This window comes from Syngnathus acus, chromosome 2, assembly GCF_901709675.1.
Source record: "Syngnathus acus chromosome 2, fSynAcu1.2, whole genome shotgun sequence".
NCBI lineage: Eukaryota > Metazoa > Chordata > Actinopteri > Syngnathiformes > Syngnathidae > Syngnathus > Syngnathus acus.
The window spans coordinates 10,296,993-10,310,766 of NC_051088.1; the positions used below are offsets into that span (position 1 = coordinate 10,296,993).

General features: G+C 41.0%; 1 protein-coding gene across 2 annotated transcripts in view; it reads right to left on the reverse strand.

The window, feature by feature from the left end:
* Positions 1 to 491: 491 nt before the first annotated feature.
* sema3b (sema domain, immunoglobulin domain (Ig), short basic domain, secreted, (semaphorin) 3B) overlaps positions 492 to 13,774 on the reverse strand; it is a 52,936-nt gene continuing 39,653 nt past the window's right edge. For both annotated transcript variants that reach the window (XM_037279275.1, XM_037279265.1), the window contains exons 3-18: positions 13,250 to 13,407; positions 13,063 to 13,125; positions 8,819 to 8,938; positions 8,128 to 8,221; positions 7,855 to 7,974; positions 7,620 to 7,762; positions 7,302 to 7,416; positions 5,735 to 5,804; positions 5,462 to 5,606; positions 4,290 to 4,509; positions 3,903 to 3,994; positions 3,761 to 3,802; positions 3,526 to 3,683; positions 3,376 to 3,431; positions 3,153 to 3,292; positions 492 to 2,675 (exon numbers count right to left, since the gene is read on the reverse strand). In XM_037279275.1, coding sequence (XP_037135170.1) covers positions 2,172 to 2,675; positions 3,153 to 3,292; positions 3,376 to 3,431; positions 3,526 to 3,683; positions 3,761 to 3,802; positions 3,903 to 3,994; positions 4,290 to 4,509; positions 5,462 to 5,606; positions 5,735 to 5,804; positions 7,302 to 7,416; positions 7,620 to 7,762; positions 7,855 to 7,974; positions 8,128 to 8,221; positions 8,819 to 8,938; positions 13,063 to 13,125; positions 13,250 to 13,407 — 2,240 coding nt within the window. In that variant the 3' untranslated portion in view covers positions 492 to 2,171. The remainder of the gene's footprint in view (positions 2,676 to 3,152; positions 3,293 to 3,375; positions 3,432 to 3,525; positions 3,684 to 3,760; positions 3,803 to 3,902; positions 3,995 to 4,289; positions 4,510 to 5,461; positions 5,607 to 5,734; positions 5,805 to 7,301; positions 7,417 to 7,619; positions 7,763 to 7,854; positions 7,975 to 8,127; positions 8,222 to 8,818; positions 8,939 to 13,062; positions 13,126 to 13,249; positions 13,408 to 13,774) is intronic.

Consider the following 13,774-nt stretch of genomic DNA (forward strand, 5'->3'; position numbering starts at 1 on the left):
GTAAGAAAAGCGATCACCATTTTCTAAAGGCCGTATTGTGATCTCTACGTCTTGGCTTTGGACCGCAATGTTTTTCAGGTTCAACTACTACTACTACTACTACTAATAATAATAATAATTATAATATAATTATAATAATAATATGAAGAAGAATAAGTAGAAGAAGAAGACTAAAACCCATATTCCATAACTCTTAGTGACAATAATTATTTTATAAATTGAAAAAAGAAGAAGTCTTCATAAATGTTCATATTTGACTTTTAGGTGTGTGTGAAAATAATGGAGCTCTCCTGATCCAGCACACAACGGCCACTGGAGGGCAGTGTGGGACAACATATCGTAGACGGTTCCCTCGCGCCTCGGTTATGCTACATGAACGTCATAGTTGCAAAGGTCGAGGACCTCCGAGGTTCGACAGAAGAAATGAGAAGTGCCAACTACAGCGTACCGTACCAAGGTTGGGAGATGCCAAAGTAAGATACACTGATTTCAAATATGATTTGCAACTTTTTTTAATTAATCACAATGCAACAACATTTGAAAAACAGAGGCCACAAAGTACCGCTTAGAATAAAAATAAAAAATAAAATTATAGTCACACTCATAAATATAATAATAATAACGTTAATGTATATAATGTACTATCGCCCACAACTATGAGTTGTCATCTTGGGAGTCATGTTCCATTTGAGAATAATTGAAAAAAAAATTAAGATCAAATTAAAGTGAGGTTCCCGACGTTGTTACTAAGGTCATACACTATTTTGACAAAACATATTGAGACACAACACTAATTCCTTGTGAATATTAAGGCTAATTGTTCCCATTTTGGAAAATTGTATGATTCCGTCTTAATGGAAGACTGCCATGCATGGATCCGTTTGGTGTGGAGGAGCAACCTCATCTTTCTCCGGGATCTGAGAGCAGTGACTTTGGACTTCATCAACAGAGGAGTGGGAGTTTTAATTTCTACAGAAAAAAAAACAACTCCATATTTTCTCAATTCTCACCTCCTAGATGTAACAACCACGTGTACCTTTGCCCAGGTAGCATACGCTTAATGAGGAGTAGAAGGGCCACATCAAAAAGGGCAAATCCTAATGGAGTAAAGTAATGAGTAAACTACAAATATGGTGGACATATAGCAGCAATATGATGAGGACTGTTGATGTGGGGGAGGCTCTCCGAGTAATCACTGGAATAATCGTAAATCCAAAAAGGTTTGTGACAACCTTACACCCCGAGTAGTCAGAAACACGCAAAGTGGCACAAGGGGCTGGACCAGATAATCGAACCAAGTAGTACCTCTCAAATGCGAGGCAGACTTGGCAGTTTTATTCACCCTAGTGTGGCCCTTATACTCCTCATACTCTTTTAGAAGTAAAATAAACAACAAACTTGGACATTGTTCAAAAGCCAGTGATTTTCCCGCTCATTTCAAACTCTGTAGTGGTTTCACATCATTAACAACTGGACACATGTGACAGATGTTTTTCATTTTGTGCCAGTGTGTCCCTTGCTACTGCGCGTACCCCAATCTAATAATGTCATTATGCAGTGTGACAAAACAAAAGGAAAAGCTGAAAGAGTCTCGTGAGACCATCACATGAAGTAGTCCATCTTTCCGCATGCACTTGCGTGTTTCCAGTTGTAGAAGTATATTCCAGTTGTGTCTCCCAATCTGTCATGTCCACCGTCGCTCTACACCGCTTGTCATGTCTTTAGGGGTGAAGAAAGATGTGCGTTCATCCCGAAGGCTTCCGGGATTCTTTAGTGGCACAGAGTTCACTAATAGATTCGAATAACATGTAGTTTGTCCCGAGGTCATAGGCCAACAATGTGGCCCGCTGTCCGTCATAGTAAAAGTACTGAGAAACGAGTGTACATTGATTTATACAGTAGCTATCAAATGGGTGTGGTTTACACTCAACTACAATAATGGCACATTGTGATGGCATCGTGCAGGATGAATGAACACATGCAAGGAACTCCACAGATAAATATACACAATGAAGGAGGCGCAGTGTGTGTGTGCGTGTTGTGTGTGTGTGTGCGCATTCATGTGTATGTGTGTGTCTGCATGTGTAAACTCCTCCAAAAGCTGTCTCAGTCCCTTTCTAAACTTCTACTTGAATCAGTTCTTCCAAGCCCACTTGTTCTTCTTGTTGGTGTTACACCCCCGCGCTCCGTGGCGCCCGAGGGATCTGCTTTGCATCGTGGGTTCGGCGGTTCCTCCCCTTCCTCAGCTCCTGGAGATGCTTCCACTTCTTATTAGTGGACCGGACGGACGGGCCAGGTGGTATGGAATCCCTCACTGAACCGGAACCCCTTTTCTCCATTATAGCACCGGCAGGATTCCGGCGGGCCCAAACCTGCTCGCAAATCTGGTCCACTGTGCTCAGGTTTGGATGGTCCACCAGCTGCATAAAGTCCCGATACCAAAGCTTCGGGTTGGCCACTAGGGGCCCTCCCCCGCTGCGAGGCTCCGCTCGGGAAGGGGCCTCGGAGGGCAGGTTAGACGACAAGGACTGGATGACATCTACAGTGATGCCCAAGACGGTTTGGGTGAAGCCGTGTTCCATTGCGTGACACTGGTAAACACCCATGTCCCTCCTCAGGACACGGCGAATAAGGAGGCCTCTCTCTGTCTGCAAGATACGATCATCCAGACGCACCTAGAAATGGGATGAGGGACAAAGTCAAATAGGTCTCGTGAATTCATTCATTCACTATTCTTTGCACATGTATCATTTCTTGCTATAAACAAAAGACTTGATCTGAATCGTCAACCTTTTTGAGACTTCTACCTGGAAGTGGCTTGTTGCTTTTTGTCAGATTGGACATAATGTGTTTTTTTTCCCTCTTAGGAGCAAGTCCAGCAAAGGCCCAATTGTTGGATGTGTTTAAAAAGAAAAAACCCTGAGCGATTATCCTATGGTTCATGGTGTGTTTGTAATCGCAATTGTTCACCTGTTCAATGTAGTGACCGGATAACATAACAGCTCAAATACCTTCTTCTATTTCACTATCTTGTACTAGGAAGATGTGGAACTAATTAGAAATAACAATTAAAAGCACACTGAAAAATGGAGTCAACACTCAGAAGTTTCTCACCATCTGTATGTTGACTCAATGAAGTTTGACATTCTTACCTCTTCTCGTGGCTTGTCTCGTTGTCTCTGAAAAGTCCAGGTGACTCGGGCCTGAAGAGATTTGGGGATGCATTCCAAGAAAGTGCTGCTTCCTTCGACTCCGTATAGCTTCTTCTCGGCGATGTGGTGATGATGGTGATCTGCGGCGAAAGGGGAAAGACAAAACAGTATTTGATTACCTGTGATGGAGACTGCATTGTTCTCATCAAGTTAGGTTTGTTACCTCCTGAGCAAAGAGTGTTGGGATCACCATTCCTCACATCCTGGCGCCGGAATCGCCTGGTAAAATAAAATCATTTCATTTAATGAAAATAGAATATTCAAAACACGCATGTCACTGGCGTGTGTTGTTTTTTATGAATTAAAAAAGGACCTTTTAGTGTTGGGAAGGTAGCGGGTGCAGGATGTCCCATCCCAGGCGCAGTAAGGGTCTCGGGCCAGGCAGCACTCCGCACAGGCTTTCCCGTACACGCTGCAACGGTGGAGGGGCACCTGGGCGATGCCCGTGTTGGAGCCCACGTACAGTTGTTGCTGCCGCGATGGAGCACAAAGACGCCTTAGACACAACGCAAGTTTGAGGGGTTCTTGTTCGACACCACTGGACTTACCCGTTTGGAGGAGATCTGCATGTCGATGATAGACGATGCATCCTGAGGAGAAGAGGAAATTGGGAAATGGGTGGAATTACTTACAAAATACGGCGCAAGTAACGAGAGGACAGTTTATATGTGATCGATTTTTCCGCCCTACTTTGAAGACTTCCAGCTCTTCCAACAGAAGTTCTTCCATGTTTTTCCAACTTTCCTTGGGCACATTGATGACTTTGAGTACTGTTCCTTTGTCTAAACCATAAAACATGAAACAACAAATTTAGTTAACATGCAATTTAGATGTCAGCAGATTCACACAGTTTTCCCCTATATGATCCAATGACAAATTTCTAATTTTTTACCCATATTGTGAATCCAAATGTATTATCTATTGCTGATAAACATATTTTGATGAAGTAAACAAAGAACAATCAAATTGTTGCTCTTTTGTATTTCGCATCGCACATCCTAAGATTGACTCAAGCATGAAAGTATAAATTCAGTGTTGTTCCGGTGTGATGCTGAGGTGTGAGCGAAATCATTTTACCTGTGCCAATAAACATGACGTCATACTGTCCATCAGCAGCGTTGACTCGGTCCACAGTGACCTGTGTGAAGCTGTAGTCCACATTGGTTCTGACGAAAACCGGCCGTCTGGTCATGGGGTACACCGGGTTGTACATCAGAGGGTGGTGACGGGCAAACTGAATCACGTCGTCTGGGAAACCCTTGGTGGACTCAAAACTGCCAAAAGTCTTGCTGGGACACTATTGGAAAAAAAGGAGGGGGGTTAATCGTATGAGATTAGACTATAAGGCATTCATTGTTGTATGTTTAATAAAAAAAAAAAGAGAGATAAGGAGAGGGGGGCTGAGAGAAAGAGAAGGAGAGAGAGAGAAAGAAAGAGAGAAAAGCAAGCCAGAAATTTGCTGACTCATCGTCATCCACTCTGCCATGTCAATTTCATTTAGAAAGAACAGCAATATGGAGAAAATGCTGGAGGCGTGAAATGGGCTTTCGATAGTTTGCTCCATCTGACCGTCCCTCACTCCCTCCCCCCATCTGTCCGTCCATCCATTTCTTCCTTATTCTGTTCAGGGTTACTATATGTGAGCTGGAGCCTATCCCATTTGGTGCAAAAGGCAGACAAAGCCTGGCCCGGTGTGATCACAGAAGGCCATTCACTCTCACATTCACACAATCTTTGAGTGGGAAATATAATGAACCACACTGCTTGCACCAAAGTCAGGCAACACATTCAGTCAGTGACTCCAATTGCAAACTATAAATACTTGATTGTACAACACAATGTATTGCTTATAAGAGGAGAGGTTTGCACTGTAAGTCAAATGCAATTATACTTTGGAGGCCATTCAATGGAGATTGCTCAAGTGTGGGAGAAAGCTGAGAGGCTGCAGAAAAAATCCTGCTGACACTGCAGGCCTAACAACACAAAAGCAATGTAACCACTGTGGAATTAAATCAAGTAGTCTAAATGCTGCAAAGTGTTTGGATTAACATCTCTCATTCAGGGCCTTGCTTATTGGCTTGGGACTTCTTTTCTCTTCATTGGTCCAAAAATAATGATTTATTACTTAAGATGCTTATTGAAAATGTCACAAGGACTTAGCAAAGGTCATTTGCAGATATTGATCAGGTTCCAAAGAAGAAGAACAAGTATGTTGCAGTGAGTGAGACGTGAGTGATCTTTTGACATACCATTCCTGGGCGGGGGTAAGGCACTTTTCCCTGGAAGGGGACCCATTGGTAGTTGGGCCCCTCTTTGTGAGCAAACGGCCCCAGGAAGGCCCTCCGGATATCATTCATGGAGTAAAGACACACAGCTGAGCCTTTAAATACACTGCTGCTGGGGGACAGGGAGAGGTGGGTTAGATGCATCAGCGCGCACACACACACACACACACACACACACACACACACACACATACACACACACACACACGCAAATAACATCCATCACTGGAGTCTGACCTGGAAGTGGAGAAGACTGTGTAGATCAGAGGATTCTTTCTGTCCCTGGTTTGCAGCAGGAATACATCGCCTGAGGATGGACACACGCTTATTCAAAGGTGCTTCCGGGGGGTCAAGGGTTAAGAGAAAGATACACGCCCTGTGGCTGTGTCTACCTAACTTCCATAGATATTTGAGTAAGATCTCTGCCCCAAGACATCTATCTATCTATCTATCTATCTATCTATCTATCTATCTATCTATCTATCTATCTATCTATCTATCTATCTATCTATCTATCTATCTATCTATCTATCTATCTATCTATCTATCTATCTATCTATCTATCTATCTATCTATCTATCTATCTATCTATCTATCCATCTATCCATCTATCCATATCAAATCCATATGGTCTCAAAGTGAGAATTCTTTGCGCCACCTGGCACACCTGTCTAGCTGGAGGTGAACAACATGACGGTAACCCCAGTGACATCAGATATCGTTTCAAAGCAATATTGACCAACAGTCTTTAGGGCAACAGGTGCTGAAAGAAAATGCTAACAAGCCGCCTGCAGTTCCTAAAAAAAAAAAAAAAAGAATAATCATGCCATTTAGAATTTTTCCATGGTCTTAAAATTGTCCTAATGGTAAAATAGTCATTTAACGTGAAGTAAAGATCTGGCTTAAGGCGGTGCACAAAGCTTTCAAGTGCCTTCTCCTTTTATGGCAATGAAAAAAAACAAAGAAGCACCAAGAAAGATCACATTTGAACCCAAAAATATTGCTGGAGAGATAAGTCTGCTACTGATAATGATCAAGCCCAATAGTCAAAGAGTTTGGATAAGGGATGAAAAGTGGTGTGATTTCTACACTGACTGACATTCTTCAAGAAAAAAATAACTTGTTTTTTGGGGGGTGTTGTTTCTGCAATGGTTTGGCATGCATTCTTGTTTGTGAATGTGTAAATGGATTGCAAATGATTAGCTGGAAAATGATTCAATTTGAATAAAATGCCGTACTCCATTTTTCATCCACATCAAAATTCCCCGTGTCTAAATTCCCAAACTTGTTTGTTGGACTTGAGTTCTTCTCCAAGAAAATCAACTTAACATGCTTTGCTTTGCTTTGTCTAACATAGCACCAAAGGCTTTCACAAAGATCATCCCACTAATTTGGAAACAGAATTGTCCAAATGAGAAATTATGCTACAAGGCAAGCTAAGTCCATTAAGTAATTGGCTGTATGATACAATATATACAGCTACATGGTCGTGGGAAAACCTCACAAGCTGACTTCTAAAGAGAAGTGCCCCACAGCTTTTATCCGAGCTTGAAACAGAGCACACTTTATCACATAACCTGAGAGCACTGGTTGGAAGGGATGCCAACACCTGGGGGGCAACTAGTAGTTAAATGAAGTCTTGTGTCTAAATATCCTCTGGCTCCCAATCTGAGCACAAATGCCCAATACTGTTTTTGTTTTTTTTGCTTGTTTGTTACCAAGACAAATCTGCAGCTGTCTTTGTACACACCGTATCTCACAGAGCGCCCAAGGCTTACAAGCAAATTGTTTGAGTCACACTCACGTAGTTCGTCAAAGTAAGTATCGCTGCCGTCGGTTCCCGGTACCGAGCAGATCAGGCGAGTTTTCAGAAACGTCGTCCACTTATTCACCAAGCTTCTCTGACCGCCCATGTCATTCTGTTTCAATGAAAACACATTCAAAAGTCAGATACTGAGGAAAATATCCCAACAAACTCACATCATGAAAGAATAATTTTGATCTTTTTCAAATAAAGGAAACTCTCAAGTCAAATGTCCCAAATGGTACTTCATTTTTACATTTATGGATCTTTTTAGACAATTGCATTGGACTGTGTCTTGAACACGGAACAATATTTTACCCTGCAGAGTTGTCCAATGCGGGAGTAAGTAGACTTCCCCAATCCTTGGGCCTCCACCGCCGTCTCCCGGAACAAGAAAAACACTTTGTCATCATCAGGATTTTCACTTTCCGGGACCCAAAAGGAGCCGATAAATTTGGGCTCTGGTAAACAAGAAATGAGGAACAACGAAATGTCAGTCAACGTTTATTAATGTTTTGCACGCAAAGTGGTCAAGCCCAGAGTGTAAACACACCATTGAGCCAACGTGAGTCATGCTGCTCCGTGCGGATGGAGGGACGTTTCCCCAGACTTCGAAAGATGGTGAAGTCCCGCCCCATTAAATCCGTGGCCACACCTGCATACAGCTCATCACCTTGGAAATACAATGGAAATTTCTTTGTAACAACAAAATTGCTAATATGACCTTTTGGAAACCTCGTGTGTTTTTAGATGCATCATATTGAGGACACAGAAAAAAATCCAACAAAATTCAATATAAAGTGCAAGTGAAAAATGTCACGGTTACCAATGAGCACAGAAGCAGCATTATGGCGAGGATCATACGGACTCTTCCCTTTGCCATCTTCCATGTTGGAAGGGTTGATCTTGAAGACATGGTCCTGGCAGGGAGAACACAAGGAAACGGTCTTGAAAATTGAAAGGTCAATATCAAAATAATGAAAGAAAGAAATTACATGGCACTTTTTTAGGATTTTTTTTTTACAATGCTAATACAATATGTGAATGTAAGCTATGAATAGCGTGTATATTGTAGTATTCATTGTTGCAATTCATTCTTTTGTAGGTACAAAGATAATGTTTACATTTCTGTTTTGTGAATATTATTTTCCTCTTCTGTGCGGTTCATGATCTTATATTCCTAGTTATCAAAAAGAAAAAAAAAGTCTCTACTCCGAAGCATTGATATTAACTCGTGCTGTTTTTGTTTTTTTATTCAGCACTGTGCCTCATCTGCCTCATAGTCAGGAGATCGGCCTCAAATCTTAATAATAATAAGTGAGTGGAGTGTGCAAGTTCTCCCGCATAGATTTTACATATGTGCTCATCCTTCCTTATATATATATCAAAAATATGCTTCTTGGGTTATTTTCCTTCAGTATGAAATGGCAGAAAGTTGATTAGCAACCATTCCCTGGCTCTTGGCTGAAGTCAGCTCAGCTATTTGTCTCAATGAACGGATGTTTGAATGTATTCACCTCCATCCGGTGGCCCACCTCCACAAAGGCACAAGTGGGATGGAAGGCTCCGGTTCCACAGGCGTACAGGTGAGTGCGGTTATAGTGGTGGACGATCTTCACATAGTTCACGCAGTCAGACTGAAAGACAGACACAGATGAAAAGGTCATGGGCGTGACTCGTGATATTTACTTGCCCATTGTTTTCAGTAGACAACTGGGTATTTTTATGTGTGTATGTAGTTTTTCTTCTTCCCCCAGCTAATGGGGTCTGCACACATTTGCGCATCAGGCTAAGCTTACAGTGGATGCCAAGAAATCGATTGAGAAAGATTGATTGGAGTTTTTTAACCCTTCAGTCTCAATCCGAACACTCATTAAAGATCAAGCGCACATTCGCAAATACGGGGTGTTAAAGGGTGCATTGCCCTTTGACCTTTGACCTGCCATTGAGACAGCAGTCCTAATTCATGCTGTGACCTCAGCATGGTTGTACTCTTTTGTGTCTTGACTGCCGTGGTATGTCTTTGCTTTAACTTTCTCGCTAGCAATTAGCGACACAGTCACCCCATTTCATCCATTATCCGCTACTTCTTGCCATCTGGACAGCGTGCAATTGCCATTGATGTTTGTGCACAATAGATGGCCAGTGTTCCCAAAATGGAATTGTTTATCCTTCATAAAAAGCAACATCATATTTTGCTTTTAATAAAACAATTTTGGGGCGGAATTGCTTTTATGAGTTTAGACAAATTGATTCAATGACGATAGTGAGATGGCTAAATTGCTGGTTCCTTTTTAGGCATGAATGACAACTAAAGAAGACAAACGCATAAGAATGCTGTATTTTCTTTTAACGCATTTCCAAGCAATTTCAAGCAAATGGTCAGTGGTAAACGTAAAAGGACTAAGCCTCTACTTCCAGTCGATTTGCAGCAAGACAAAAGCTTGAATAGCTATAGCGCTGTTTGTCTTCCTTCTCTGTTTTGACTGAGTGTGAGGCGGTTTGGCCGTGTGAGAATGGAATTCCCAGTGATCCAGGAAACATCGTTGATGCCTGAGAACGTCTGGCTGAACATACAGTGGCGGTTGTCCAGTGGACAAACTTTAGATACACAACACAGCTCAGGAATGCCTTTGATCGCATATGCCGACCAGGACGATCTAACTGAGGACATTTTTTAGATTAATTCATCCTGGAATAGACAAATAATTATTCCGTGACCTTCCACAAAATCATACGTACACCATGGAAGACAAACAATGGAATCTATGTAAACGTCCAGATAGCTCTTAGAAGGACATTTAATACTTTCAACATTAAATGAACAATGCTTCTATATGAAACTGTCAAGATATTAGGGGGTCGAAGGGATTAGGCAGGCCAGTGTCTGCACTGTTGCAGTGTCGCCACTTTAGTTTTCACTTTGAGTATAATGATGAGAATAATAATAATCATCATCACAGTTCAGCATGCATGGATTTGTTTATTTGCGGATTTTTTTCCCCCCAATATTTTAATGTATAGTTTTTTTCTGCCCCCTACCCCTCGCCTCATTTTATCCTATCTGTCATGGAAAACAAATTTAATATTTATCAGCGTTTTCTTTTTTTTTTTTAAATCGTGTTAATTTTTTTTTAATGATTGTTTTTTCTTTTAATTTCTTTCGCAATGGGCGGCTATTATACGCAGAGTTTCTCTATTCTGTGGCTGGCCTTGTCCTTATCCCCTGTGAATACTGTATTTTTTTTCTACATTTCTAAGTATCATGTAAGTCAGCATGATTATTTGTATGAATCGCCACAGTGCAAAGGATTTCTCTTTTACCATGCTATTGTGCATGTTCTTTTATTTGGAGGTCTTTGGATTTCTGTGCATAGTATTTATTACAACCATAATGATAGTGGGATTTATTTGGAAACAGAAAAATGGTTTAGGCTACAACATATCGAGCAAAAATGCTGACTTTAAAAAAAATATATATTTTGCGATTGTTTTTTTAAGCTTTGTTCCTGTTTCCAGTTTGGTATGCTTGAAGAATTTACAACCTACATTTTGTGGTATTATTATAGAGTCTTCTTTTATTTTTTTGGGCCAGAATTGAGTTCTTCTTCAATATCCATCACGCTGTGTCCAACAACCACCGCAAGGCTCAAGGCTGCATTCCATTCTTTTCTCCATCCACACAATAATGGCAGTCCCACCTTGGCCAAGCTGAAGGACGGTCAGTGGTTAATTATGATAAAGATAGTGATCCAGAGTTAACCACAGTGTTGAAATATTTTGTGGGTGTTTGTGCATACCGCTCCTTTGTTCAATTTTTCAACTACCACGTAATTCAAACCACCATCAAGGCTGAACAATCCTGAACAGGACAGCCATGAACTGAAAAATTGCGGTGGTAACATTCCACTTACATAGTCTAAATGGTAGTAATGCAAATTGTAAAGCGGATGTCAGGTCCAAAATCTGACCACATGAGAGGTAGGGGGAATAATTCTTAATTTAGTCAGTTGCTATACTGAAAAAATAACAGTTCCAATCCAGTCTTGTAAGTGTCAAGAATGCACTTTACAGAATAGAGTCAATAGTGAGTACACAAACATTAGACTGCACCACGTTTAACTTCATTTTATCCTTACACTTGAATGTTAGAAAGCACACTTGAGCTGTCCTGCCTCCACTTAGCCTCGGATCAACATCATCTAAGCGGAAGTGGTTTCATTTTATTTCCATTTATTAGGGTAATTATTCATTACACATGAGTTAATAACTGTCTTGACAAGTAGTATATGTTCAAATATTACTTTAATGCCTGTAGCTCTATACAGTAACTAAAGAGTTTATCATGGCAAAAGTTTGACCCTGGAAGAACTTATTTTGCCTTGGGCAAATTTGTTTGGAGAGGTTTTGTTCCAGAACAAATCATGTACATCTGCACAAGATTAGCTCTGATCAATATTTTATGGGTTATTTTCCATGGTCTGTACCAGGGATGGGCAAGTGGAGGATGCGGCCCACGACCACATTCTGAGTAGCTCCTTGTTTTTTTGTTTTTTTTTTGGACAAATCTAAATCATCTTAAAAAAAATATATACTAAAATACACAATAGACAAATACAGTAGTCATGAAATCTTATCCTTTTAGGAAATTAACAGTAACAGCAGTGCCTTGTGAAAACAAGTTCAGCAGAAATCCTCTCAAGTTAAACAACGGACTTCACTGTGCTCCAAAGGTGCTCTTCCAGTGAAGGCACATTTAGAGAGAAGCAACAATATGAGACATTCAGTGTGAACAAAGTGACTGGGAGGGCAGACCCAAAAGGGGGGGAGGCGCTGACCTCTTCCGAAAGAGAAAGCACGCGTTCTGGTAATTAGGGTCAACAAGGAAAGGTCAGCTCGGTTAGTTCCGAATGTGTCAGGCCTTAAGAAATGAGAGGTTGCTGTTAGATACTGATTAAAAACACACTCAAAAGCAAGAAAGACACTAAACAGGTCCGATTATGACACACACACGCACACAAACTCTTGTCCAGGTGAAAGTGGAAGCCTGAAGTCGTCAATGAATGGTGCTCATTGTGTTGTCTACATCTGTGTAATCATGCTGATAGAGGCTTTGTGCAACACACGCACATACTTTTACATGCATTGAAAACAGCATCGACAGAAAGCACTCAGAAGACACTTGAACATGTCAAATGTCATCTGAGTCTGTGTGGTCTATGGATACTCTCAATTTAGACCCATAATCATCATATAGATTTAACGCATGTGGCAAAGTTTAGAAATATAAATGTAGATCAAAGTTACTATTGTTGGCATCCAATAAAAGGACGAGGAGGAAACAGAGTATGTTTAGAGAAAGTGTGAAGCGTAAAACCAGGGGCGTGAATTCAATCCCTGGAACGCGTCTGCATCCATCAGTGGAAGACATCTCCACCCCAGTTTTTCTTTTTTTTTTAGCGACTTGTGACCTACTACAACCTGGAAGCAAAGCTTTGTTAAACTCTTCTCGGTGCATCCCAGGGAAAATTCCAGAGTGAAAGAATCACTCTGGCTAAAGCAATGATCGTATCTAAGCCAAATGGTAAGCAGAGCTGCAGTCTTAGCGGCATTAGCTTCATTTGTTGTTTTTCATTTCATAGTCTTCTCAATGGTCGACATATTTGCACACATGTATTATGCCCACCAATAATGACAAAATGTAACTTAGATATTGCAAATGCTGAAAACAATTGTGTTTAGACAATGTGAGCAGACTTACTGTGATATCCTTGCCAGCCCAGTTACATTCCTCCCTCCACTCAACAGGGGCAGGCCAGTGGATCTGAAACACAACAGTGGGACTCTTCATTATTTTTCCGTTGGTTTAATGGTGCCTAATCTAGTATACAATATTTGTTACATTTTATGCCATCCTTTAAGTATCGTTTTGAAATCATTTGTCCAACCTTGTGCTCCTGTTTGCCGATGTTATCCAGTGAGAGCGACAGCAGGAAGTTCTTTGCCCCAACAAAGAGTCGGCCCCGCTCCTCGTCCAGCAACAGAGCGCTAAAGCAGCACGATCGGTCCAGCTCAAAGCGCCTCACTCCATTGAACTGCTGCAATTCTACAAAGAAAAACGTAGGGAACCGGATTAGGATGTTACACCTTGTAACAAAATATGAAAGGCTACTTTCCTTCATCTTTGAATCCCCAAAAAACAACTTCTTCATTTTCTTTTTAAATTAATTCATCTAGTTAAGTTGGTGTGATGGTTTGACTAAAACGCCAGTTAAATGGAAGGTATTTCTAAACTTGAACTCTGTATTTCTTTGCACTTGATCGTATTTCTTGAAAAGAATTGCATGTTTTGATCGGGATTTAGTTGGAATATTTCATTGTATTTTGAATCTCATTTATGGGCAAATTTTTGAACAAGTAACTCAAAACAATTGACCTGAAATAACGCCAACAGCAAAACAAGTTTTGATAAT